Below are 27,775 nucleotides of genomic sequence, written 5' to 3'. Positions count from 1 at the left end.
TCGAGTTTATAATGAACGCACCCCACTCTGTGCAACTCTAATAGACTCCTAACATGTTCGGCACTAATTTGTGCGGCCCTTGGCTTGCTCGAGGTAAAAGAATGTGGTGTTTACGAGCCGAGAGCTGAGCTTCGTTAGCTTGCTGCATTAGTTCTGAACTGTTTTTTTGTGGTTAGAGTGTTCGTGTTCGTCTCTGATGCTAACTTACAAAAACAAAACTCACCTCTGCTTTTTTTTTCTGGTAGTAATGCAATTTAATGTAGCACACAATATTGTTTCCGCTGTAGGGAAGGACTCGGGTGCTAACACAGTGCATGAGCTCGCTGACTTGACTCACTTGAATGTACAGCCTTGGTTTTGTTTTGTTCTTCGCCTTAAATTTTATGTTCTGCTGATATCTGTAACGTTCGCCAAGAGGTTTCCCACAAAATAATAATAAACCAATAATAATAGTCATTTTTTGCCAAGAAATAGGAAATTTTAATTAACATAATCAGTCTTACCTTGAAATTGTAACTGCAGTTCATACACTGATCAGGTGTAAGATTCTGACCACCTCCTTGTTTCTGCGCTCACTGTCCATTTTATCAGCTCCACTGACTGTATAGCTGCACTCTGTAGTTCTACAGTTACAGACTGTAGTCCATCTGTTTCTCTGATACTCTGTTACCCTGTTCTTCAGTGGTCAGGACCCCCAGGGACCCTCACAGAGCAGGTACTGTTTGGGTGGTGGATCATTCTCAGCTCTGCAGTAAAACTGACGTGGTGGTGGTGTGTTAGTGTGTGTTGCGCTGGTCTGAGTGGATCAGACACAGCAGTGCATCTAGAGGTTTTTAAACACCTCAGTGTCACTGCTGGACTGAGAGTAGTCCACCAACCAAAATCATCCAGCCAACAGCTTCCTGTGTGCAGCGTCCTGTGACCACTGATGAAGGACTAGAGGATGACCAACACAAACTGTGCAGCAGCAGATGAGCTGTCGTCTCTGACTTTACATCTACAAAGTGGACCAACAACCTAGGGGTATCTAATGGAGTGGACTGGGAGTGGACACAGTGTTTAAAAGCTCCAGCAGCACAACACACACTAACACACCACCACCACATCAGTGTTACTGCAGTGCTGAGAGTGACCCACCACCCAAATAGTACCTGCTCTGTGAGGGTCCATGGGGGTCCTGACCACTGAAGAACAGGGTAACAGAGTATCAGAGAAACAGATGGACTACAGTCTGTAACTGTAGAACTACAGAGTGCAGCTATACAGTAAGTGGAGCTGAGCATAGAAACAAGGAGGTGGTCATGATGTTACGCCTGATCAGTGTACATAGATTGTAGATCCTGTGCTCATATGTATGTGTATATATGAATAACCTGTATATCCAGTGGTATGCGAAAGTGTACATGTCCCCGGGTCAAACTGCATGTTTAACATGCCCTGTTCAGAGAACACACTAATGCAGTTATTGTTTATTTACGGAATTAAAAAATAAAACATAACATGTGCCATAACTCATTTTATACTGTACAGTGTGTTTTCCAATCTTTTAAACTGAGCAAATAAATAGAAATTTTGTGCTAAATTTTTCAGAAGAGTGCACATTAAAGTTTGTTCGCTGTAGACCCCATGCGTCAAACACGAGGCCCGTGGGAGAATCCTAGTCGGCCTGCAAGATTATTTTAATTTTCTATTAATATTAGCCCCTTTCACCATGAACTGCACTACAAATCCCAGCATGCACTGCAGCGTAATGAGCTCCCAACTCCTCCCCAGCAACAATCTATGGGACAGATGCCAGTTCTCTAGTTCAAGCGGATGGGCGGTTTTAAGAGACCTACTGTACACTGGGGCTATTTAAATAGGTTTAATGTAGCTAATTTATTCTATTGTTTTATATAAAATACCTTGTTTTTATTTAAAATAATTTTTGAATTGTTCATGTATTTCTTGCCCTTGTAGTTTGGGTATAGTTTGAATAAACAGTGGCCAGTTGGGCTCGTGGCAAAATGTTAAGTAAAAATAAAATAAAAACAAACCTGGCTAACAGATTTATTTTTGTCTTCTATTTTAACGAGTTTTTAAAATATATTTTTAATATTTTTAGTGGTCTCAGTTGTTTCCAGATAATTCCTCGTGTACTCGTTTCTCTGTGAGCTTCATGTAATAACAGTGAGGTCAAAAGTAGAGAAGAGAGCCCATCGTTCCTCTTTTCCTCTTTTCTCCTGTCAGAGTATCTCTCTTAATCACTTTGCTCCTTGAAACCCCCCTTTGCCATTGCATGGCTCTCTCACTGTACTAACATAGAGTAACCTCTCAGCTCCGTCCCAGCACACCATCAACCTGTTTGTCCTTCATTCTCCTTCCCTTCCTCCCTTACAGGAAGAACAAGGGCACCAAGAACAAGCAGCTCATTCCAAAGGTAAAGCTCTTTAGGTCCTTATGGGCATATTGGTGGATTTATTTTGGCGATATCAGGTGTAAATGGTGCAGTATTACCTCGTACCAACACTCATTGGCCATTTTATCAGAAACACTTGCCCTATGCAGTGCCCTGTAAACAGGAGTACAGCTGTTGAGATGCTGTTACTGGAAAAGGAAACATGAGAAAAACATCTGAAAGTTTGGCCGCTCCCGAGCCCGCACCTTCAACACTGTTGGATGTGTTTGGGATGACTTGGATGGTGGGGAGAAAATGCAGCCAGCTTCTAAGACTGAACTTTGAAAATGTGGAAAAATTTCCCTGCAGATTTCTTTGAAAAACTGAAAAGTCTCACAAAAGGAATGGAAGCTTGTGAACACAAAAAATTACGTTATATTTACTTGTTGGCTTCTATTTTTTTTTTTTTCTTTTTCATAAATATGTGCCTTCTGCTCATTTTTCTGACACTAAAAGCAGTAATGTGTAATTAATGGCCGTAAGAACTAATGAATGAGGAAAATGAGAGAGAGAGGAGGACAACGGGGGGAGATAGTGGATCAGTAAGTGGAAGTGAGGGCAGCTTTAAAAAAGATGAAGAATGGAAAGGCAGTTGGTCCAGATGACAGACCTGTGGAGGTATGGAGATGTTTAGGAGAGAAGGCAGTGGACATTTTAACCAGGTTGTTTAACAAAATCCTGGAGAGTGAGAGGACGCCTGATGAGTGGAGAAGCAGAGTACTGGTCCCCATTTTTAAGAACAAGGGTGATCAGTGTTGCTGCAGTCCTGAGAATGATCCACCACCCATATAGTACCTGCTCTGTGAGGGTCCATGGGGGTCCTGACCACTGAAGAACAGGGTAACAGAGTATCAGAGAAACAGATGGACTACAGTCTGTAACTGTAGAACTACAGAGTGCAGCTATACAGTAAGTGGAGCTGATAAAATGGACAGTGAGGTGGTCATCATATTACGCCTGATCTGTTTATGGTAGTTGTTTCTCATAAAATGCCCAAAGAGTAGTTGGTGCCTAATCAACTGACAGTTGAGACTGTGGGACCAGTAATCAGTTTATCCTCCATTCACTGCAAGTTGTGAGGGAAAATGTGTTGTGTTGCTCCGCTTGACTGTCCTGGGTTGTTGTGCAGAATCTGCTGGACTCCCATTCCTTGAAGTTCATTGTGGGTCTTCATGACCGCACCACGAAATCTCTGCTGCACCTGCACAAGAAGAAAAAGCCCCCGAGCATCAGTGCTCAGTTTCAGGTAAAGCGGATTCATATTTCATTGTTATTCTGTTACTGGTTTTGCTGAAGATGAGTGAGAAGAAGAATCATTGAATATTGATACCGTAGTGTAATTGGTATTAATGATTTTATTATTTTTACTTCGTCAGTCCTGTACTCACGGGTTGCCTGTTCCTTTCCTCTTCAGACTTCCCTCAGTAAGCTGCTAGAGACTCTCGCAAAGGCTGAGCCGTTCTTCATCCGCTGTCTCCGCTCCAACGCTGAGAAGGTTTTACCTACTATCTAGTACCACACAATGCAGACGTTTACCAGATTAAGGCCCTAACTCCTTGCATTAACAGTGTTGATGTATTAACCTTTCTTTGATGGAACAGCAAACCCTTGACCAGTTTGCCTGGTGATGCTTTCTGGCATGGCTGGTCTTAAAGGGCCCATATCACGGAAAACCAGTAATATGTTGAAGTAATATATAAACATTGTTAAAGTTTCAAAGCTTACCATTCACTCCCCAGTCCATGCAGTCCATATACACTCTTCCACGTCTTGTTCTCCAGGGTATATTTTGGCTTGTCTATCTGAATTTACACGCCCAAATCGTAAGGCAAATTATTCAGTAGCTGCATGAAATAAATGCAGATTTTTATTTTACTTATTTATTTTCTGTAAAAGCCCCTCGAATGAACAGAACATGTTTTATGATCTCCACATATCACTATATGCTTAAAATTTACTGCTGAAAGCCAAAAATCTCAGACGCTTTGTGTTATTTTCTAAAAGTGATGTTTCCAGAGCAGATCGCTGAAGAGACGCCGTCTGTTTATAGTTTAGAGCCCAGATTTGGGGAAAAACGGGTCGACTTTCAGTAGAAAAACAAACTGAGTTCAGCTTCTTTTATTATAAGGGTTCATATGACACCCAGCTTCTGAATGGAGCTTATGAAATATGAACGTTATGAAGAACATGACCGAGTGTGTTTTGGACCCACCGGTGGTCTCGAGGAGTTGAAGAGGTTAAAAAGGTTCTTTTAAGGGTTCTGTAGTGAAGAAAATGGTTCTATATAGAACCATGGACGTGCATACTTAAAGGGTCCTTTGCATCATGAAAGGCTTCTTTGGATTGATGTGCTATAGTCGGTTCCACCTTTTTGTACAGGGTTCAGTGTAGCACTCAGAAGGGTTCTCCTGTTGTTACAACCTTACACTGTAGCAATAGAGGAACTCTTTTGGGTGCTATACAAAACCATTTTCAAAAAGGTTTTATATAGAACCATCCACAGCACGTTCTCAATCAGCCTGAAGATCATGAATCATGCAAAGAGTTCTTTGAGTGTCCATGGTTCTATATAGAACGGTTTTCTTTACTAAAGAACCCTTGAAGCACCATCTAGGTGTAGGGTAAACCTTGCTGCACAAAGAGTTTGGAATAATTAGTGAGTAAAAAAAAAATTTTTACGTAGCCTGGACTAAAATTGGTCTCATCCCTATAGAACAGTGTTCTGCAATGATGGTCTGTCTGTGTGTGTTTGAGCAGAAGGAGATGTGTTTTGATGAGGCGCTGGTCCTGCAGCAGCTGCGTTACACAGGCATGCTGGAGACGGTGCGCATCAGGAGATCAGGCTACAGCGCTAAATACACCTTCCAGGTAGACCACAAATCACGTCAAGCTGAAGTGATGCGTCCTGTTAAGCTTATTAGCCTATTCTTTTATTGTTTAGTTTATTGTCTTACATTTTAATCTGCATACTTTGATTATATTCTCTTTTTACCTTCTAATTAATTCTATACTACTAATAATAATCAGTGGTGTACCGTAACAAAGTAAATGTAATTAGTTTCTGTACTTTAGTATTTTTGGTGTATCTGTACTGAAGTTTCTCCGTTCTGGGCGACTTTTTCCTTTCACTCCACTACATTTCAGAATCTAATATCCGACTTTTTCCTCCTACATTCTGAGAAATCTGTCGTTCCTTTTGGTTTCTGTGTGTATAAAAACGTCACATGTCAAAACGAAAGAAGCGCAAAGCCAGAGCACCAATCAGGGCCCAGCGGTCACTTTGTTTAGAGCTGGTTTTGACCTGTTGGTCATACCGACCCAGTGCAGCACGCGGTTCAACGTCAGCGCAGCAGCGTAAAACTTTGGGAGAATCTGTTCAACATAAATGATGAACTAACCTAACTTTGTGTAAATAGAGCTCAATATAGAAATATGTCCACATATGCAGTCGAGACTGACGCGGCTTTTTTCTGAATTTCTACAAACACCATTTCATTTTATAGTAAATGAGTTTGGGCTGGTTTATGTTTATGAACAGACGCCTACAGATCAACATAGTAAAGGAGCTCATCTGTGATCCTGAGTTTAAAGCCAGTTTTTATTCAACTTAAACTTGGAACTAAGTTGTAAATAAATCTGAAACTGAAACTTTGCTTGTGTGTAAAAAGTGATTTCAGAGCCACTCGGTTCTCCCTGATGGAAACTGTTTACCTTCAGTGTTTTGTGCTTCTGATCATTTTAATAGACGTCAGCGTCACTAATTAATGACGTTCTATTAAAAGACTGGTTTACCAAGAGAGACGCTGGAGGACTTTCACCTGAAATGAGTTCATGAAGCCAGTCTGGTTATAAAAATGATAACAGGACATCAGAGCCAGAATTACTCTTTTAGTACTTTTACTTTATACTTAAGTACATTTGAAGGGAAATACTTTAGTACTTTTACTCAAGTGGAGGTCTAAAGAGAGGAACTTCTACTTTTACTGGAGGGATATTTTACCTTGGGGGTCTCGACTTTAACTCAAGTACATTATTTGTTTCCTTTGTCCACCGCTGGTAGTATTGTTTTATTATATTGTGCATTTCTCATATTTAAAGTTGGTTTAGAAGATCCATAAAAACAGAGCATCAGAATCACACCTTGCAAAACAAAAGTCTACAGTACTATTTCACAGGTCTTTCTCCGTGTTGCAGGAGTTCATTGAGCAGTTTCGCGTGTTGCTGCCAAATAAAGCCTCGTCTAAGGAAGACATAACCACTCTGCTGCAGAACCTCGGTTTGGACACCAAGACCTACCAGATAGGCAAAACAAAGGTCAGTTCCCGGTCTTTCCTCCAAGTGTCAGACTTCTCAAAAATAAATCCACCCTGGAGTTCATGGGTTATTTTGATTATTTCCAGGTGTATCTGAAAGAGCCTGAGAGGCAGAAGCTTCAGGACACTCTCCACAAAGACGTCATGCACAAAATCATCTTCCTGCAGCGCTGGTTCCGAGCTAAAGTGCAGAGGGGTCACTTCCTGCAGTTAAGAGAGGCGGCTGTCTTCGTACAGGTAAATCTAGCTCGCTTTGGCGATGCGTAGACTGTATAAAAGTCCAAGGCAGCTTTGAAAATTGTTTAAAATGGTTTATCTAGACAGTAAGAGTATAGAATATAGTATAGAATAAAGACAATTGAATACATTTTAAATAAACTATAAAATCTAAGTGTCGTTTTCAGTAAAATTATAAATATGTAGATTAGAAGAACACAGGACTCCATCCCTCACATTGATTTATTCAGTTCCATTAACAGTGCCTGATTTAATTTAATCAAGTATTGATTAGATAAAGTAGCTACAGGAGGATGACTGTCAATTCTGGACTTTCTCAAGAGGAGGTGTGGAATTGGTTAAACTTAACGCTCGCGCAGAACAGCCACAATAGATTGTTCATTATTGATTGTTGATGGTGAGTTTTCAGACAAATGAATGCTTATTGCCTAGACAAAAAGCTTTATATATCATAAGCTCAAGACATTCTGCACAGTAATGTGTGTACAGCTCACTTTGTGATTACCACTTATCTGTAAAGTACTCTGAGCTGCCACCGGCATGAAAAGCTAAATTACTTGAGCTTGAATGAAAGCTTTAATTTCAAAGATCTACAGATATATATAAGATTTTATACTCAAAGTATGTATTACAATTTATTACAATTAAAGCAGGTGATTTAAATTATGTTTAAAAACTAATTGTTTAAATAATAAAGCAATTATTTATTATCGCCCCTGCGGTTTATTGTTCGAATTTTCCCATTCCACCTTGGTAACTCAGTTTCATGGGGTAAGGTGACACTTGAAAACAAGCAGTAGAGGCAATAAAGAAATGGGGTTGGGCCTTGGTGTTGTGTTTTCACTGTATTTAGAATTTCAGCTCACATCAGTTGGAAGTAAATTAGGAATAAAGCTCACTCCTAAATGTATATGAAGCAAAATTTTTCCAGGAAATCCATAACATGGCTTAGCAGGCCCTGGGTAAGTTGGCATTGACTAGCCCTACAGTGGCATGAATGGGGTTTGTGTTGTGATGGAGATGTATGTCTGATTACAGCGCACTTGGAGGAGATCATATCAGGAACGGCGCTGTCGAGCTGCTACTCTGATTCAGGCGGCGTGGCGAGGCTCCAAACAGAGGACAGAATACCGGCAACGACGATCCTCTGTTACTAAGATCCAGGCTTTAGTCAGAGGCCAGTCAGCCCGCAAAAGGTTTGAGTTTGAAGTCAGAGTTTATTTCATTAAAATTGCGAAGCGAAGGTCCGGAACATCATAACGTCTGACTTGCATCATGACTCAGTACCATACACTGTTTACTGAAGTAGCCGAGTAGGAATATCAACATCTTATACAGTCGACAACTGAATGTCAGTTCAAATGAAGTCCAGTTCAGTCAGATTTCAACAAATTTGTCAGTTTTCTGTTTTTAGATCACGTCATGTTAAATAATCTGACTCACTTTCTTCTCTGACTGTTTCTCGCCTCGTCCCTCCCCTGTGTATGCATCACTCAGAGTCTCAGTGCTCATTGTAATGCACAAATCCGATTGGCTGAATAGCGAACAGATAATTTATACTAATAACTAATTAACTAATAATACATGATCGTTCCCAGCCTCTCTTTATCCCTTAGAATTGAATATGCTGTTTTTGTTAGTGTTTGCTGCTGGCTGTTTTTCCAGATTAATTTTCATATGTGGATCGTATGCACTGATGAGTGAATGCTACACTTTAGAACAATGTTTAAATATTACATCAAACATTTATTTAAAAAAAAATATTTTACACCCCAAGTCATCACATTTTGGTGGACGATTATGGACGAGTGGACGATTATGGGTTGTCTTTTAAATATGAAATGATGTGATTAATCCTGTTTACTAAGATCAGCTGAACTAACAAGATACAAAAGGTAAATTTTGATTTAAGGTTGACTTTAAAATCACTCCATATCGATGATATTTAGTAGGAGTTTATCATAAAGCGTCAGTCTGAAGGTGGTGATTTGACAGCTTTTAAATTTTATATTTTGTGTTGTAATTACATAAAATATACTTGTCAAATGACATAAGTATACAGTATTTTTTTATTTTTTTTAGATTAAAATTCTGACAATTTTCAATTGTAAAAATCCTCTTATTGTCTGTTCTGCCATTGGCTTAAATGGCTCCTCCATTCACGCTGATGTCGTTATATGTACCGAACTTCCATTGTATGATCGAGGGTTCAGACAAGGTGTCAAATCAGGATGGTATTTGAGGTTTTGTGGTGCATTTAACCCAAATTGAATCATTATGAAATTAGAAATATACACCTCATGTTTAGTTTGATCTGGTTTGTGGAACTGAATGTTTAGGTTTTTCATTATAGTAACAATCCAAGTTTGTCATCTGTGTGTATGTTGTTAGGTACCAATCTCTGCAGGAGGAGAGGAGGAGGAGGAAAGAGGAAGAAGCTCGAAGGAGAAGAGAGGAGGAAGAAGAGGCAGCTAGACGGGCGCTGGAGGCAGCGGAGTCGGCCAGGCGAGAGAGAGAGGCTGCTGAGTCAGCCAGGAGAGCACGAGAGGCAGAGGAGGCAGCCAGGAAAGCACAAGAAGCTGAAGAGGCAGCTCGAAAAATGAAGGAGGCAGAGGAAGAGGCGGCTAGGCTTGCTGAGCAGAGGAGGAAGGAGGAAGCTTCACAGAAGCTAAGAAATGAGACGTTTAATGAACATTTGGTGAGCTCTGAGGTAAAAGCAGGAGACAAGGAAGCAAAGGCTGAGGCTGGTCCTCATCCTGAAGAACAGGATGGAGAGCAAAACCAGAAAACTCTGGAGCTGAATGAAAAAGAAGAGAAGGAACCAGTCGGGAAACTTACAGAGGATGATAAACACCTTAAAGCGTCGTTCACTGCCTTACCAGAGGAGACTAGTTCTAAAACAGCTCCAGAGGAAAGCTTAGACCGCAAAATTCCCGCAGCTACTCTTCCGGAAGCTAAAATGCCCATTTCTGTTTCTGCAGAAGAAGACAAAAGCCTTCAAATCAGCACACCGGTGACCCCATCTGAGCAGTTAAAATCTAAAACTCCTTCTCTGGGTAGGCTCAGCACCTCCAGAAGCCAAGAGAAGAGAGAGCTGAGGCGGCAGCGCGGTTTGGAGCACAGCCAGAGGGAGATTGAACGGGCTGCGTCAATTAACAGAGAAGAACCACCGCAGAAAAGCCCCACGGGGCCTGAAAGCAGACAAAACGAACGATCCAATAGCAGAGAGCTGGACCAGTACACGTTTGTAGCCTGGAAGGGTGATAAACAGAAGAAAGAAGCTAAGGAGGAGGGAGAAAAGGCTAAACAGGATGCTGTGGAAGAAGTGCAGAAAGCCACTCCTGAGAAAACTAAAAAAGAGGCTAAACATCAGGAAGAGAAAGCTAAGAAGGAAGTTAAGGATGAGGAAGAAAAGGCCGTGGGGGAGGCCAAAGTTGATGGAGAAAAGGCCGTAAAAGAGGCTAAAGACGAGGGAGAAAAGGCTAAAAAAGAAGCCAAGAATGAAGCAGAGAAAGCTGCAAGAGAAGCCCAGCAGCTCGCTCCCGCCCCAGTCCGACCCACCACCTTACCCTTGGATGTGCCAGGCTCCAGGAATGGCCACAACGAGTGCCCCAGTGCTGCGAAGGACCCTACCAACAAAGGCAAGGCACAGAGGAGCAACACCCAACCAGATGTCACCTCATCTGAACCCCAAAAGCAGGGGAACAGGAGGCAAAAGATGCTACAGTAAGACAAATCTATGCCTGTGTGATGCTGTTTATCTCTGCATCTACTTAACCTCTAGGCAACAAACCCCCAACATTATACATATTTAACAGTGACAGGGTTAATAATGAAAGGAAGAGTTTGGGTAAGTCAATAAAAGGATGTATTTGGTCAAACTATCTCTTAATGGACACCTGTTTAACCTCTTTTTTAACATTCAGTATCATATTTTTATGAGAATTTGCCAAAGTATGTTTGTTGCCTAGAAGTAACCTTGTAGGGCAGCGGAATGGATTTACATGGCTTTATATCATTTCTTCCCATTGTCACATAATGTTGCCTCAGGGCAACATACCCTAAAAAGGACCCCAGCACACATTTATTGTTTAAAAATATTTTTGAATTTAATAATTAGGTTGATTTCATCCAAAAAAGTGAATAGAATATTTTTTTAATTGCGCTCCTAATGCGTGCAGTAGGGTCTTAACTAGGGCTGGGTATTGAATACTTTTATGGTACCAATCGAAATTGATTCAGTATCAACGTCCAGTCAGTCTTTTCAGCGTCTGTGAGCCATTGAGCTTGTTTGTTCCTGCTGATTGGCTACATTATTTTCTGTAAATGTGCTATAAACCACATGAACCTGACAGGCCCAGTACTGGCACAAATGAAGAACAGAGAGCCACTCCTTAAAAAGGATTTGTGGCGCATCCCTAATGGATAAAATTGCTTAAAATATGCATAAGCATTCTTTTTATTTTGGATGTGCAGGTTTTTTTTTATGTTTTTAAACCCAGAGTTATTACTGCCATTTTCCCACACAATGACTTGCCTTCGAGAATTATTTAAATGTAATTGCATTAGTTATTAACGGAGTTATTGCTCAGTGTTGCATACTGTTGTCACCGGCAATTGCTGTGGTTTATTAATCCCTCCTGTTCTTTGCAGGATGGCAGTGTCCCGATCGATGGATGACGTATCAGAGTTGGGGACATCAGGGCACATTTCTGCAGTTTCACAGGTAAAGTGAGCTCTGATTTTGGGTCTCCCCACCTAAAGTCAGAGATTAGAAACAGGTAATTAAAGCAAAAACCAAAAATGAGCAGCAGTTTCTTTTTAATCAAAGTGAAAACTTTGTTTTAAGGTCCTGTTAACTAATCAGTGACAGTGTTTTGTTTAATCCCTTTAAAGGAATAGTTTGGCGTGAAGTCAGATTTTCCCACTTTTCCCACTTTTCCACTTACTCTAAACGTAGTTAGTCGAGAGAAGTGCAGGGTTCAAAATTGTCTTTATTTTAGAAACTGGGGTTACAAGGTCGACATTACTAAACACTGGAACTCAGCAGTGACCCAGAAAAGCCCAAATTATTTTTATGAAGAAAAAAAAAACTTTAAACCAGCTCAAATGGCATCGAGGTCTTCGATAACGTCACACAGACATGTTGGTTTGGTTTAGTTCAGTGTGGCTGTAAAATTGAGCAAAACTTTACTGCTTTGGACAGGCAGACAACACTAGGGCTGATATTCACAAAGCAGACTCTTCTTAGATCAGATTCCTTTGTACTTGTATTAGTCGTCGGCTGGAGGTTAGGGAAACCAGCCTTGTGACCAGAAGGTCGCCGGTTCGATCCCCTGAACCGACAGCATGTGACTGAAGTGCACTTGAGCAAGAGGCCTAAACCCCAACTGCTCCCTGGGTGCTGTGGATAGGGCTGTCCGCTCCTCTGGGCAAGTGTGCTCACTGCCCCCTAGTGTCACTTGTGTGCTGCATGGATGGGTCAAAATGGAGAGGTGAAATGACCCCGTTGTGGGACTAGTGGGACTTTAAACTTAAATTGAGACTAACTGGGTGACTTAAGTTCTACTTTGTTAGTAATGTTTCACCACTTCAGTTCTAAACTCAAGAAGCAAAATTTGGACTCTAAAATGTCGACTGCGTCTGGAGTGAGTGGAGCGTTTTGTAAATGTCATTCCTTTAAGCCTTTAAATCCCTCTTTGTATAAAATAAACCAGAACAAAAATATCATTAACAAGTTAATGACAAAGCTTTTAAAATATAATGTTCTGTTTTTCTGTTATGTTCTGTAAAATACATTGTTTTCCTGTGCCATTTCTAATCGAAGCATACACACTGATCAGGCGTGACACTCTGACCACCTCCTTGTTTCTGTGCTCATTGTCCATTTGATCAGCTCCACTTACTGTATAGCTGCACTCTGTAGTTCTACAGTTACAGACTGTAGTCCATCTGTTTCTCTGATACTCTGTTACCCTGTTCTTCAGTGGTCAGGACCCCCATGGACCCTCACAGAGCAGGTAATGTTTGGGTGGTGGATCATTCTCAGCACTGCAGAGAATGTAGTCTGTAACTGTAGAACTACAGAGTGCAGCTATACAGTAAGTGGAGCTGATAAAGTGGACAGTGAGAGTAGAAACAAGGAGGTGGTCATGATGTTACGACTGACCAGTGTAGGTGTCAGTTGTCTCTTCTTTGAGTTCAGTCCTATTTACAGCTCTTCAGATGACATCTCTTAGTCTCTTTCCCCTCCAGACATTCCAGAACAGACTAAATGCAGTGATCCCTGATATCAGTCATACATGTGCTTCTCTGGCTTACTTAGGACCACCTGCGTTACCGCAAGTGTCCCAGGCGCAGGCGCCGCCTGGACTTTGTGCGTAACTGCTTGATAGTTAAAAGTGCTGAAATGGAAGACGTGGAGAACTGGACTTTTCCCTTAATCCCCACAAACCCCCTCCAGGTCATGTATCCTTACCGGAGTGATTCAGGTGTCCTGCGGCCTGCTTGGGGAGGATGGTTGAGCGTGCTGTGAATCAGTTGGGGGGGAGCTTTCCCTCCTGTACTGTTTAACGAGAAATTGAAAAAAAACTGTGCCGAGTAAAGCAAAGCAAATCATCTTGAGTCTCATTGTGTTTGAGTAAACGTGCTTCCTTTAACAGAAAGGGTGGGTGGGATGGCAAAATTTGTGTTGTAAACAAAAATTAAGGGGATTAACCCATTAAATTTTTCCCCAAAATTTGCATAATTAAATCATTTAGATGTTCATTCAGGAGCATTAGTTTGATGTGAAACGCTCCGTTCTAGGGAAACATAGTGGTGGAGATGGGAACCAGACGTCTGAAGAGTTTAATGCCTCACAAAGTTATTACATGAGCAGGTGGTCTGAGAACAGTGAGCCTTATTCCCCAATATCTTCCTGTTATTGTTCCTAAATGTGTTCTTGAGGAAGGTCCTAAGCAAAAGTCTACGTCAGATTCAAGCGCAGAACTGTTCTCACCTGTGCTCTTTGAGTGTGGAGATTCTGACAAAGAAATTTCTTAAGAACGGTTGGTGAACGAGGCCCTGGCGGTTTTTTAAAATGCATTTATGGCATGTAGGACAGCCATAAAGCAGAATAATCCCCAGAGAAAATGAAGTAAAGCTCAGAAGACGTGTGGGTTCACTGTTGGTGTATTCATGTTGTGAGCGTTACGACCCCTGGTTCACCACCACTGTTATGAAATCTGGACCTTTTCACACTGAACCACTCTGAACGACTTTGTTTACATGTCAACCACTGAATTATGCCTAATTTCTTTGAATAATCTGTGAAATTCTCCTTCAAAATAAGTTAAAGATGTCAGCTGCTTATGACTATGCCATTTGTTATTCCCCAAACGATGGCAGAGCATGTGGTTATGACTAGTATAATGAGGCTCTTGTTGATTGGATTACCTTTAGGCGTGGTTAGCCAATCACAGGTTTGCTTCCACATATTTATTTATTTGTTTTACCTTTGCCATTCTGACCTATAAACCATGTACAAACTGGGGTTATAGTAGTACTACCCACTCAAACATGATGACACTCATGCAAGCCACCCAAATGATGATCCTGGCAGCCTTTCTTCCTCTTTTTTTTTTTTTTTTTTTTGTTTTCTCAAAGAAATAATGCGCTGTTCTTGTTTTACTGCATCATTTGTGCAAAACAATTTTTTAATGGCTTGTGACTGTTGCTTAAAGGGTTTCTTAGCCATCGCAGACTTCTTAAAACTCCTGTTTTCTGTTTACATAAAAGTGAAAAATCATAGGTTTGTGCTGAATATTTTAATCATTGTTCATGATTATAACTGCATGTTACTGTATCACTGATGGTCAGTAATGATTAGTAGTAAAAATGCATCAGTAATGTTTAAAACTTTCTGAAAGTGGCGAACCGTCTGCATTAGTTTTGCTAGAGTCAGTGATGGGAATGTCACTGAAGGACACTTTTTTTTTTTTTTTTTTTTTTTTTTTAACATTTTCAGATGCAAAAAGGGGGGGAAGCTGTTTGTACTCTTATTTATGAATATTAGTTGAATTGAAATCTGAAATTTGAGAATTCATCATGTGTAGAACGGTTTGTTTTTCGAGATTTGGTTTTCACCATTAGTGATTGGTGTCTGAAAGGCAGTTATCGACATAAACCTAAGCCTAGTTCTAAATCGGCCTAGTCCAGGGGTGTCCAGTCTAATCTGCAGTGGGTCCGAGTGGCTGCAGGTTTTCATTCCAGCAAAGCAGATCAACTGTTTGAAGACAGAGACCTGCTACCTACTATGAGACCTGCTATTAAACGTGTAGAGTGCGCTCTCTCGCTTGTTTGGAAGGAAAATGTGCAGCCACGCCGGCCCTATGCGGGTACGATTGGAGACCCCTGGTCTAGTCTGTATTAAATAAAATAGAAACTGAGCTTTTTATTGCAAATGCTTTTCTTTTTTCTTTTTTTTTCACTGTTTAAATGGTTTTACTGTTGTATACTTTCATGCTGCTTATGGTGTGCCAGCTGGACAATGAGGGAAAATTACTACTGATCATGGTGATGGTGCCAACTGATCTTTCGCTTGCTCTGTTGTGCATCAGTGGGAGACTCTGAAGTTGTGTTTACCAGGAATGTTTTGCAGGGTGTTATACAGTCGTATGCAAAAGTTTAAGCATTCTGTTGGTTTTCTTAGTGACAAAACAGAATAAAATTCTGAGTTTCTGTAAAATTCTAGTTTATTTATCTAGTCTATTTATCTGCTGACTTAGAAAAAGATAAATTAAAACTTTTAGAAAAAACATCAAATCTAAAATGTGCTGTAATTTTTGCACAGCCCCCCCCCGCAGTGTTAAATTCAGCAAATAAACAGTAATTGTGCCTTAAAAATGTCTCTGTAGAGGATATGTTCATTTATTTTCACTTAGAAAATCAACAGAACATGAAATTTGACCAGGTGTAAAGGTGTAAACTTCTGCATGCAACTGTATGTTCTTGACTTCATACGCGGAGTTTATTTGGTACCCCAACCTTCTACTTGGATATATTGGCCATTTTGCAGGTACACAGATACCTACATAAAAAAGAAAAGTACTATGGTCATCCTTCTCCGTTGATTGGGTACAGGGGAAAGTTGTGCACCTTACAAAGTGCTCTTAAATAGTAGGTATTTCTGATATAATGGCCAATGAGTAGATACAAGTGTTGGGATATCATTTTATATTGAGTTGTTTGCCTAATTAAGTGGAGACTCTGCCTTGTATGAAGTATTTAGTTTTTTTTGTTTAATTAAACTGACTGTGGTGTTTAACTCTTACAGACGCAGTCTCGTGCAGCCGAGGGTTCACACGCAGGGAAAGCTGGAACCACAGGCAGGACGCAGGAAGGCTCCGGTCTGCAGGACGGATCTCACGCTCCTCCGCCCACTCCAGAGAGGTAATAGCAGAGACAGAGATCAATGCACAGCACTATGGAAAGTTGCAGCTTAAAGCTCTTTGTATAGGACTCGATGTAGCCCCTAACAACAAATAACAACATAACAGAAATACAGAAATATAAAATGTTTTCAGACAGTTAACCATGTTAATACAAACCCTGCAATATCAGTGCACAAAGGCAGCTTTGTTCTTTTTTCTTTTTTTTTTTCTTTTTCTTTTTTTTTTGTTCTTTGCCTCTAGAAACACCTGATCTGTCAGTTTTCCACTCCCACCGATATTCTGTTCACTGATACACATTGCATATTGCAAGGTTAGGCACCAAACATCACTGTGTTGAAAATTTCCCTAGAAGTGACATTTTTAAAGCAGAAACGTTGAGTTTTCTTGTCTTATGGGCATTCATGTTTTCTAGTGATAAACTGGTGGGCCCTAAGGTACCACCCTGCTGTACACCACATATGGCTTAATTTAATAGTAATTTGGAGTGGTAGTGGTAGTGGTAGTGGTGGTGGTGGTGGTGGTGGTGGTGGTGGTATTAGTAGTAGTAGTAGTGTTGGTGGTGGTGGTGGTATTAGTAGTAGTAGTAGTGTTGGTGGTGGTGGTGGTATTAGTAGTAGTAGTAGTGTTGGTGGTGGTGGTGGTGGTATTAGTAGTAGTAGTAGTGTTGGTGGTGGTGGTGGTGGTATTAGTAGTAGTAGTAGTGTTGGTGGTGGTGTTATTAGTAGTAGTAGTAGTGTTGGTGGTGGTGTTATTAGTAGTAGTAGTGTTAGTAGTAGTGGTGGTAATAGTAGTAGTAGTAGTAGTAGTAGTAGTAGTAGTAGTAGTAGTGGTGGTGGTGGTGGTGGTGGTGGTGGTGGTGGTAGTAGTGGTAGTAGTAGTAGTGGTAGTGTTATTAGTAGTAGTAGTGTTATTAGTATCATTATCATTATTATTTAACATTAATAAATCATTACCATCACAACAAAACTTTGTCTTCAAAATAATAACTTTACAGAAGAAGGAAAAACATTATTATTATTATTATTTAACATTCATTATGAAATTTTAAAACATTGTAAGAGCCAAGCATGTTCAGGAAGTACAGGACACTGGACTCCAGCTCAAATAGAACGGTTCTTGTATTAGACCTGATTATTCAGCGCTTCACTGTTGCCCTTGTGTGGTTTATCATAATTGTTGCTCGTCGATGTGAAGAATGTAGTCAGAGACAGGTTTCACACTCTGTGACTCAGTGCCTTCTGTGTATGTGTTGGACTAAATGAGTAAACTCTTATCAGCAGTGAAAGGCCGTCACACAGGAAACCTGACTCATGGGGCGCATGGGAAAGCACTAGCCCTGTCTGAGCTTATCTGACACTTCACATGAGGTTTTCACTCCTTATATAGCTACAGAGTAGCTGCTCTGGGAATGAGGAGATTCCTTCAATTCCTGAAAACTTCAGGCACTTGGAACAGAGTCGCAGGTTTCTTCTGTGTTTTAGATGAGACTGCCAGGCGCCACTCCCCCCCCCCCCCCCTTTTTTATTTTTTTATTTATTTATTTATTTAGATTGCAGGGGATATTTATGTTGCACAGGCCGTCCAAAACGTTCCATCAAGAATGCATTAGATAAATCTTATAGGTTTTTCTAGTAGGTTGTTTTGTAAGTTTCCGTTCCTTCTGAAAGCCGAGACTCTGTTTAGAGGTCTACCAGTTGTGTTTCACAGTAGAGGTCACAGCGTTTTTTACATGAATAAATTCTTGGTGCTAAAATTCAGAGAAAGCTGCTTTGTGAGAAAACTAAGCTCTTTTGCTTCCTATATCAAACCTGAATGGATGTAATCTTAGATTTTAACTTCCAGTTTATCCCACATGTAAACGCAGGCACTAAGGTAGCTTTTTACCATTTTTTATAAAGGTTTTGCAAAGTGATGCAGAGAAACTCATTACAAGCAGAAGTTGATTACTGTAATGCTCTTTTTACTGGGTTTCCTGGAATAAACAGGAAAACTTTCAGCATCTCCCGTTAATATTACCTGAGTCTGTTCTCCACAGTCTGTCATGACCGTTTGAATGATCAGATAACTGCAGAAATCCTGTTATCAGATTATTGAGTGTATGTACATGCACTCAGTTACACTTTTTTTTATGTTGGTGTTATTGAACAATAAGTATAAAAGAAACTCAAACTCCTGTTATTTATTTTGTTGCTGTTCAACTTTCAGCTGTCAGTAAAGCTCCCACAATCATCAGTGGTCTCAGACATCAATCAGGGGAAAAACAACTACTATTAACGGCACAGCCTTTTTCCATGTAGTGTTGCAGAACACTTACTTCAATTGATCTCCAATCCAGGGATTTTAATGAGTATTGGCTGATATCGATCTTATTTCAATATTTGCATTTTCACAGATAAAAAGCCCACACTTCTGGAACACTACATGGTGTTCCAGTCATTTAGGATTATAGGGTTTGCAGTACAATTGAATTGGAAAAAGTTGAATTGAGCACAACAGCTGATTTAAAAGGCTGGTTGTTTAAAAGGGGTATAAAACTGGGTGCGTTAAAGCAAGAGACAAAATGCATGAAAAGTTATGAATGTGAAATATGAAAGGACTTGATATTCTCTGTGCGACTGTTTACAGATCAACAGGCTTCCTGAGGAAGATCCTGAAGAAGCGTCCTCATAAGGAGGCTCATACTCCAGAGGATGGAGATCTGACTGTGGCTGCGGCTTTAGCTGAAAAAGCAGAAGGTACTTCCTATAAAGACTGTACCACAACAGTCAGTCATCATGACAACAATGAGCAGTGATTTCACAGAATCTTCAAAATTAAGTTTTGAAATGCATTTGAAATCACTTTAAATGCGTTTCGGTGACTCGTGGAAATTTCTGTCAAAGTGTGATGGTTTTGAGTTGCCAGACCAACCAGATCCTCATTTTTCTCTCTCTCTGTCGCTCTCTCTGTCTCTCTCTCTCTCTCTCTCTCTCTCTCTCTCTCTCTCTCTCTCTCTCTCTCTCTCTCTCTCTCTCTCTCTCTCTCTCTCTCTCTCTCTCTCTCTCTCTCTCTCTCTCTCTCTCTCTCTGTCTCTCTCTCTCTCTCTCTCTCTCTCTCTCAGCTACCGCTCCTTCACGTTCACATCATGCTGAGCCACGTCTGATTCGTAACCCCACCATTAAGATCAGTCGTGCAACCCGAGTCACAGAGCAGTGGAATGCCTCGCTGGACCGAGAGATCACCAACGCTAACGAGCTCCGGAACCTGGATGAGTTCCTCGGAAATCAGGTTTCAGAATTAGCATAAATACAGCAGGACTACACAATGTATCATTGGCATAAATGTGGTCTTTGGCATTTCCAATATCTTGATATTTGTGAATATGGTCCGTTGTGGCGATGAGACCTCTGAAAAATCACAGACCAACCCTGACCAATCACAGACATTTCAGATGAGTGTCTATGGATATTCTGATGAATCAAAAATTGTATGTTATCCAACAGTTGTTCTTTTCAATGAACTGCCAATGAGCTCGGAACTTAAAGTAAATTGATGAGAATATGGATACCGTATAATTAACTGGACTATATTCTAGTATCACTTACTGGTTTATAATGATAATGCATTGTGTGTGTTTCCAAAATCTTGCCAAACTGGCACATTGAGCCTTCCTCTGGATAGACATGTTCATTCTACTCTCTACAGGAGAGCAGATTGAAAGTACTGGAGTTTGTTTAATTTACGTATTCCTCATCGTTCTTTTAGGAGACTGAAAAAATCGTGTTTGTGTCGTCTGTTAAGTGCGGTATTTTGTACTGTATACGTTTTTTAGGACACGTGACTGAGAATGAAAGAACATTTAGTTTGCCTAATTTCAGTTTTAACTGATATCCAATAACATCAGTTATTGGCCCCAGGATTATTTTCATCTTATTAACACAATCTGATCTGTAATAATAAGTATAATTTTTAGTAAAGTCATCAGACGTTTTCCAGTGTGTCTTTAACAGGCTGGCAGGTATATATGGTCATTGTGAATTGTGAATTTCTTACTTTCTCTCTCTCGTGTAGGTGAATGATCTGCGCTCTAGGGGAAAGCAGCTGTCTGCAGCGGAGCACATCTTCATCACAGCCACCATGCAGTTCAGAGCGGACATCAAAAGCATGTACTCTCTCTCTGTAAGTGCAGCTGATATGTACATTATACACTAATTATTGATGATAATAATGATAATTTAAACTTGCATAGCGCTTTTAAAGAACCCACAGACACTCAAAATAGTAAGAGAACGTAGAACACCACGAGACAAACGAGCAAACACAGAGGCTTGACAGGAGAGTAGAATGATGCAAAGTGTCAAAGACTGACCTAATGTAATAAAGGCTAATTTATAGTCCAGGAGTGTCGCTCAACAAAAAAAAAACTGTGGTCAACAGGTGTCGCAGTGCTGTAGGCTCTTATAGTCCTGCGACCACACGTGTGATTCACTCGGCAGTTCTTTGTCACGCAGGGTTTACACACATTTAGTCTCTTGTCATTTTTTGTTGTGACGCTTGTTGCCTGGACTCTATAATGGCCTTTAGAATGCGAAGGGCTCCAGCATCTGCAGGGGCAAGGTCATTTATGACCTTAGTCAGGGCAGTTTCAGTACTGTGGTCCTCACGGAAACCAGACTGCAAAGGTCCAAAAAGATTGTTTTCTAAATAAGGCTGCAGTTGTTTAGCATCAACTAGTTCAAGAATTTTAGATGGAAATGGAGTATTTAAAATTTATCAGAAGTTATTTACATTAGTAGGCCAAAAAGTGGTGATCAGTTAACAAGCATTGTGCGATGGGGAACCCGAGCGGGTAGACAGGCTTTAGTTAAAATGGTCAGTATGGCATCAAGGGAGCAGGTGGAAGCTTCAAGGACTGTGACAATATCAGCAAAGCGAGAAGAAACGATACTGAAACCCGAAAGACATGCAGAGAATGAGGCACTAGGTAGTTCAAGAGGTTGGAGTTCAAGGAGAGTGTACTAGTTGAAGAGGCCACTAAAGAGCTATTGATTTTCTCTCTAATAGCAGGTTTGATGCAGGTCCTGTGAGCTCCCACGCCACAGAAATAATGTTTTAGAAAGCATCTGTCCAAATTTGCCTAATGCATTTGTTACAGCAGGACCAGTCATCTGAAATAAAATGAATTATGTGTCTTTCAGTCTTAATGCACACAAGTTACACATCATTACTTTATTGGCTGAGAATCTGGAGGAATTAGCCCTTATATAACGGGATAGAATTACATAAATTGTACAATGACAAACAGGTAAATATGAATAAATACTACGCACAGCCCCAATGGGTGTAATAAAACATAGTCATAGCAAAGCATATATGCAGTCGTAAGTTTGAACACCCCTGGTCAAATTACATGTTTTGTTGATAACACGTCCTCTATAAAAAATAAATATGGCATTTTCCAGCACATTTTAGTGTACAGTTTTATTTATTGACATTTATTTGGAAAAAACAACAAAATATTAAATGTGCCATAGCTTTTGCACAGACCATGTTTTCCAACATGTTAAATTCAGCCAGTAAACAGTAAAACTGTGCATTAAACTGTGAAGAAGTGTGTTTTCTGTAGAAGATGAGTCATGTTCATCTTTCCCTTTGCTGTCGTGCAGAAGCCGCATATTGGCTACAAGGGCCTGATGAGGGGCTACCAGAACAAAGTGATCAGTTTAGCCGGAGAAAAGCAGAAAGGAGAAGTGCAGCTGGTGGTCAATCTGTTCCAGTCTGTGCTGGACGGATTCATCAGAGGGGAAATCAAAAGAGAAGAGGCTGAACCTGCCAAGGTAGTAATAATAAGATTAATAATGATAATGGTAATCTGTTTATATAAGTACAGAGTATATAGACACACACACACAGACATTATAACACTTTTGTGTTTTTGTTTAAAAAGCATGAAACAGAACATTCAGTCTGTGTTTGAATGGAATAACTAAAAATACAGTCCAGTTGACCATTTCTATGAATATGAGCGCAGAATAGTTATGCAGTTATAAGATTTACCTGCTTCTCTCTCAGCCCCTGAAAGGTCGCAAGAAGAGGCGGAAAAAAGACAAGAGCGTAAGTAGCATCACACACATGAACAAAGACACCTACAACCCCATGAGAAAGCATCCTGATGCATCAAATTCCTTCTCTAACCATGAGCTGTTTTCTTCAGTTGGAGAGTCCACTGGACCACATGTTCACTCACTACCAGGTCAACATAATGCAGTCATGTGATCAGTGCACTTCCTACATCTGGGGGATGGAGAAAGCCTACATGTGCAGTTGTGAGTATGCAGCCAGCGCTTGTTTCAGTTTGGTGTTGTACAGGTTGCGCTGTCTATTCAAACAAACAAAAAAAGGTTATATATATTAATATTAATTTTATATATATATATATATATATATATATATATATATATATATATATATATATATATAATTGATGTATTATACAGCCGTTTCCAAAAAAGTTGGGACGCTGTGCAAAATGTAAATACAGACATAATGTGATGTCACATCATTTAAACCCTACATTTTATTGTATTTTGAAAGAGATGCTCATTTTTAATTTGATGCCAGCAACATGTTTTAATGCTAAAAAAAATAAATAAATAAACACCTGGTGGAACATCTCACAAGTGATTAGGTTGATTAGCAGCAGGTCAGTAACATGACTGGGTATTTAAAAAAAGCATCCCAGAGAGGCTGAGACTTTCAGAGCTAAAGAGGGGTTCACCACTCTGTGAAAGACTGCGCAGGCAAATAGTGTAAAAGTTCAAGAATAACGTTTTTCAATGTGAAATAGCATAAATCTCATCTACAGTGCATAATATCATTAAAAGATGCAGAGAATCCTGAGAAATCTCTGCATGCAAGAGACCAGGCCAAACACCAATATTGGCTGTCCATAAACTTCAGGCCCTCAGGCGGCACTGCATTCAAAAACAAACATAATTCTGTGTTGGAAATCACTGCATAGGCTCAGGAACATTTCCACCCACCATTGTTTGTGAATACAGTTCATTGCTGTATCCACAAATGCAAGTCAGAACCATGCAAAGAAGAAAACATATAAACGGAATCCAGAAATGCTGCCACCTTCTCTGGGCCCGAACTCATTTAAAGTGGACTGAGGTAAAGTGGAAAAGTGTCCTGTGGGCCAGTGAATCAATTTCTGGAATTAATTTTGGAAATCATGGACAGTGTGTCCTCCAGGCTAAAGACCATCCAGCTTGTGCAGGTTCAAAAGCCATCGTTTATACAGGTATAGTGTTGCATTAATGCCCATGGCATGGGTGACTTCCTACAGATCTCAGCCAAAATTGTCGCTTTGAAAAGCTCTGCCTGTAGGAGATGCATGCATTACAAACACTAAGGTCAAACAAATCATGCCGGTCAATGTGCTTTACCTGTGTAACGTGGTTTTGTCTCAGTTTTGGAGGTGCACTACTGTGTAAGGCTGTGATACGAGAAGTCTAGCCTAATACAGGTTCCCCATAAACTCTTGACTAATAAAAACTAACAAACCTCTGAATTTTTTTCTTAAAATTGCATTGGCATAGCAGACAGTCTGCCTTTGTGTGTGTTTGTGTTTCACTGTGTGAGATTATTTAATTGCTGAATTTTCAAATAAAGTAAAAATTAATATCTGCTACTGTATATAAATAATAATTTCTATAATTACCAGAGGAATATAAAATCATAGCTAAATAAATTGTCACTAAAGATTTTTACTGGTAAAATTGTTCTGTGTGAGTGTCAGTAAATCTATACAGTTTAGAGATTTAGAGAATTGTCGTCCATAGAGCTTGACACCTGAAAAATGCGGCCAAGCTGTCACACACAAACGAGCTGTGAATAGATGCAGGTGTGCCTGTTGGACAGTTGCATTATCTACAGTGAGAACTTCAGAGTGAAGGTGATCAGAAATCGTCATGGGTGAGGCCAGTTTGAACCTGGTATTAGCAGCTGAACCCTGACAGAGCAGAGAAGACTTTCATTTTGCAGCAGTTTAATCAATGGATCGATCCAATCCCAGCTCTCTGATAATGAGTGTTTGCTGAATATTGTCTGTTTTTCAGATTGCAAACTTGTTTGCCACAAGAAGTGCCTGTCAAAAATCACTACTGATTGTAATACGTTCTGCTCAAAGAAGGTAAGACTTAGTCTTTTGGCCAGACATTTGCATATCAGTGTCACCTTATTAGATTAAATGATGTTTAGTATAAGTAACCGCAAAGTGATGCCTGATGGAATGAATATTCAGCACATTTTAAATATTACCATAAGAGTAAATTCTGTTAGCAATATGGCGAGAGGTGGTTGATTTGGTGTCTTATGTCATTGGGATTGCAGGTGGTTGCTAGGTTGATGTTATTGCACCCGGTTGCTATGGTGTTGCTAGGTGTTTGTTAATGGGTGGCTAGACTGTTGTAGACAATCCTAGGGTGATTGCTATGGTATTTCTGTACTCCTCAATTCTTTATTTAAATAGGCTTAACATATATGTTAATTAAATTGGGTATGCTAATATGACTTAATGAACAGAGGCATACGTTATCTTATCTAATACATACAGGTGAAGAGTTTTATTCAGGAACAAGTGACTTTAACTTCTTATTATTTAACATGACCTATTTGCTGTTTATTTGCTGTTTGTTTTAAATGTTATAAGGTTAGGCCATCATATTTCCTCATCCTCCCTTCTTGGCTTGATGATTGAGGACGTGTTTAAGCTATTTAGACTTTTATTTAATTAACATTAAAGCATTTTATAGTGTTAGAGATTTGAATATAGAAAACCTGAGATTTTACAATTTGAATGTCTAAAGGTATTCGGTATTCCGAGAATGGGAAGTGTTTTGAATTTTTTTTTTCCCATTTTGTATCTAATTCATTCTCCTGTTTCTTGCTGCTGGTTTAGAATGAAGAGGATTGTAGTTCTCAGCACTTTGCTGTGAGTGTTTGCCACCTAGTCAGTGACCGGATCCCTGTTCCTGAGGTGCTCGAACTGATGCTGGAGCATGTGGAGATGAACGGCCTCTACACTGAGGGCATCTACAGAAAGTCTGGCTCAGCCAACCGCATGAAGGAGCTCCGGCAGCTTTTAGAAGCTGGCAAGTCTTTACACCAACTGGCGGCTTCCTCCATAAACCTGCATGTGCCTAATATAGACTTAATTTGCTGCACTACTTACTTTGTCCATTTGGTTATCGCTAAGCTTTGGTGTCGTCTGTGAATGATTTATGTACGGGGAGCCTGTCTGATTCAAGATGTAAAAGCCTTCACTGTCTAGAGCCTAGCTTTAAAGATTTTATGGTCTGCATGCAGTTACCGTATGTTACCATTTTAGCTGTTGGTTGAATTACCCATTTAAAGGGGAAGTTCCGTCTCTGCGCAGTTAAACTGTTAAGATTTAAACAAAGTCATTCATGGTGGTTTGATGCGAGACGCTCAGTTCTAGAGTGAAAACTCTTTACAGTGGTGAGGATAGGAGCCAGACCCAGCTTCTTTTATTATAAGGGTTTAAAATGATATCACCGTCTATTAGACTGGAGAGAAGAGCTACAGCCTCACACGACGCCCAGCTTCTGAATGGAGCTTATGAAATATGAACGTTATGAAGAACATGACCGAGTGTGTTTTGGAAACACCAGTGGTCCCGAGGAGTTGAAGAGGTTACAGACATAAATTTCAGGCCTAAGTAAAGCTCTGCCTCTGTTATGAGAGACCGTGTGTGAGCGGTTTCATCATATCTGCTACAGTCGTACTATGTCTTTGTCTCCAGATCCCCATTCAGTGTGTTTGGAGGACTACCCCATCCATGCTGTGACCGGTCTGGTGAAACAGTGGCTCCGAGAACTTCCTGAACCCCTCATGACCATCAGTCACTATAACGACTTCATCCAGGCAGTCGGTGAGTTTCACACCACTTCCACTGTTTGCTCTGCTCCGGCTCACTGGAGCCAGTTAACGAAGGGTAGTGGAACGCCGATCACTTGTTTCAGGTGAGCTGGCGGGTGGAATAGAACATAAATATGGACGGGCAGAATCCAAACTGCTGCTGTAGCTCATCAGTTTCTTTTGCACAATCAACACAGTAGTGTGGTGCTATGAAATGGGGGGCTTCGGTGGGAGTATTGTGAATATATACTCTTAAAAATGATGGTGCTTCAAAGATTCTTCAATATGAAGAACCCTTTTAATATTCAAAGGTTTCTTTGAGTGTTCATGGTTCTACATAGAACCATTTTCTTTACTAAAGAACCCTTTTCATGGTTAAAGGGTTCTTCAGATGAATGGATGGATGGAGAATGGTTCTGGTGCTGTAGATGGTTCTATATAGAACCTTATTGAAAACACCAAAAAGGGTTCTTCTGTTATGATCTCAAGCTAGCTATATAGAGCCCTTTTCACAAAGGTTCTACATAGGACCATCTACAGCTTGTTGTCCATCAAATTGAAGAACCCTTTTGTGATGCAGAGAACCCTTTTATCATTCAAAGGGTTCTTTGTGTTCATGGTTCTACATAGAACCATTTTCTTTACTAAAGAACCCTAAATAATCTGTGTTAAGTGTGTAGTTTTAAACATTGCAATTGCCACTTTTTTCCCCTCCTGATTTTTCCTCATATTTTCTTTTTTGTTTTTGTTTTGTTTTTTTGTTTGTTTGTTTTTTGGAATTGACACTATTACAGCTTTTCCTGTTGGTTCTGTTTTGTCAGATTTACCTGAGAAGCAGGAACAGCTGCTTTCCATCTATAGAGTTTTGGAGGAGCTCCCTACAGCCCACTACAACACTCTGGAGAGACTCATTTTCCATCTCGTCAGGTGTATAAAATATTCTGAAAGACTAAATCCCTCATAACTTCAGTGAAGTGTTTTGGTCATTTTGAAAACTGAAATTCAATTTTATTGTGCGATCGTCTCTCCAGGGTGTCGAGAGAGGAGAAGAGTAACAGAATGACCCCCAACTCACTGGCTATTGTCTTCGCTCCCTGCATTCTGCGTGGTCCGGACAGTGCTGACCCCCTCCTCAGCATGAAGGACGTTGCCAAGACAACCACGTACGTATCTGTTGTCCTGTAGCATCAAACAGAAATTAGTAGACTTATTTTTTTTATGTTTTACTTTTTGTCGGATATATGCAAAACAATGAGTTTTCTGTCCCATCTGCTATGAAATGGAAGTATGCAGTGTACAGCCCAAATTCCAATAAAGGTGGGACGTTGTATAAAACATAAATAAAAACAGAATACGATGATTTGCAAATCCTTTTCAACCGATATTCAATTGAATTCACTACAAAGACGAGATATTTAATGTTTTTTTTT

General features: G+C 40.2%; 1 protein-coding gene across 14 annotated transcripts in view; it reads left to right on the top strand.

The window, feature by feature from the left end:
* Positions 1-27,775, top strand: part of LOC108430243 (unconventional myosin-IXb) — a 125,182-nt gene that overhangs the window by 86,399 nt on the left and 11,008 nt on the right. For all 14 annotated transcript variants that reach the window (XR_005131527.1, XM_037545386.1, XM_017702603.2 and 11 more), the window contains 21 exons: positions 2,380-2,419; positions 3,567-3,683; positions 3,852-3,932; positions 5,195-5,305; positions 6,632-6,751; positions 6,838-6,987; positions 8,026-8,183; positions 9,379-10,713; positions 11,641-11,713; positions 16,304-16,419; positions 19,047-19,156; positions 19,522-19,688; positions 20,472-20,579; positions 22,067-22,237; positions 22,473-22,514; positions 22,615-22,726; positions 24,524-24,597; positions 25,366-25,558; positions 26,230-26,358; positions 27,167-27,272; positions 27,377-27,508. Coding sequence is in view for 13 of the 14 variants with exons in the window: in XM_037545386.1 (XP_037401283.1) it covers positions 2,380-2,419; positions 3,567-3,683; positions 3,852-3,932; positions 5,195-5,305; positions 6,632-6,751; positions 6,838-6,987; positions 8,026-8,183; positions 9,379-10,713; positions 11,641-11,713; positions 16,304-16,419; positions 19,047-19,156; positions 19,522-19,688; positions 20,472-20,579; positions 22,067-22,237; positions 22,473-22,514; positions 22,615-22,726; positions 24,524-24,597; positions 25,366-25,558; positions 26,230-26,358; positions 27,167-27,272; positions 27,377-27,508 (3,645 nt within the window). In the remaining variant the exon portion in view is untranslated. The remainder of the gene's footprint in view (positions 1-2,379; positions 2,420-3,566; positions 3,684-3,851; positions 3,933-5,194; positions 5,306-6,631; positions 6,752-6,837; positions 6,988-8,025; positions 8,184-9,378; positions 10,714-11,640; positions 11,714-16,303; positions 16,420-19,046; positions 19,157-19,521; positions 19,689-20,471; positions 20,580-22,066; positions 22,238-22,472; positions 22,515-22,614; positions 22,727-24,523; positions 24,598-25,365; positions 25,559-26,229; positions 26,359-27,166; positions 27,273-27,376; positions 27,509-27,775) is intronic.

Source organism: Pygocentrus nattereri, chromosome 15 (genome assembly GCF_015220715.1).
Source record: "Pygocentrus nattereri isolate fPygNat1 chromosome 15, fPygNat1.pri, whole genome shotgun sequence".
NCBI lineage: Eukaryota > Metazoa > Chordata > Actinopteri > Characiformes > Serrasalmidae > Pygocentrus > Pygocentrus nattereri.
This window is presented reverse-complemented; position numbering and strand designations above follow the sequence as displayed.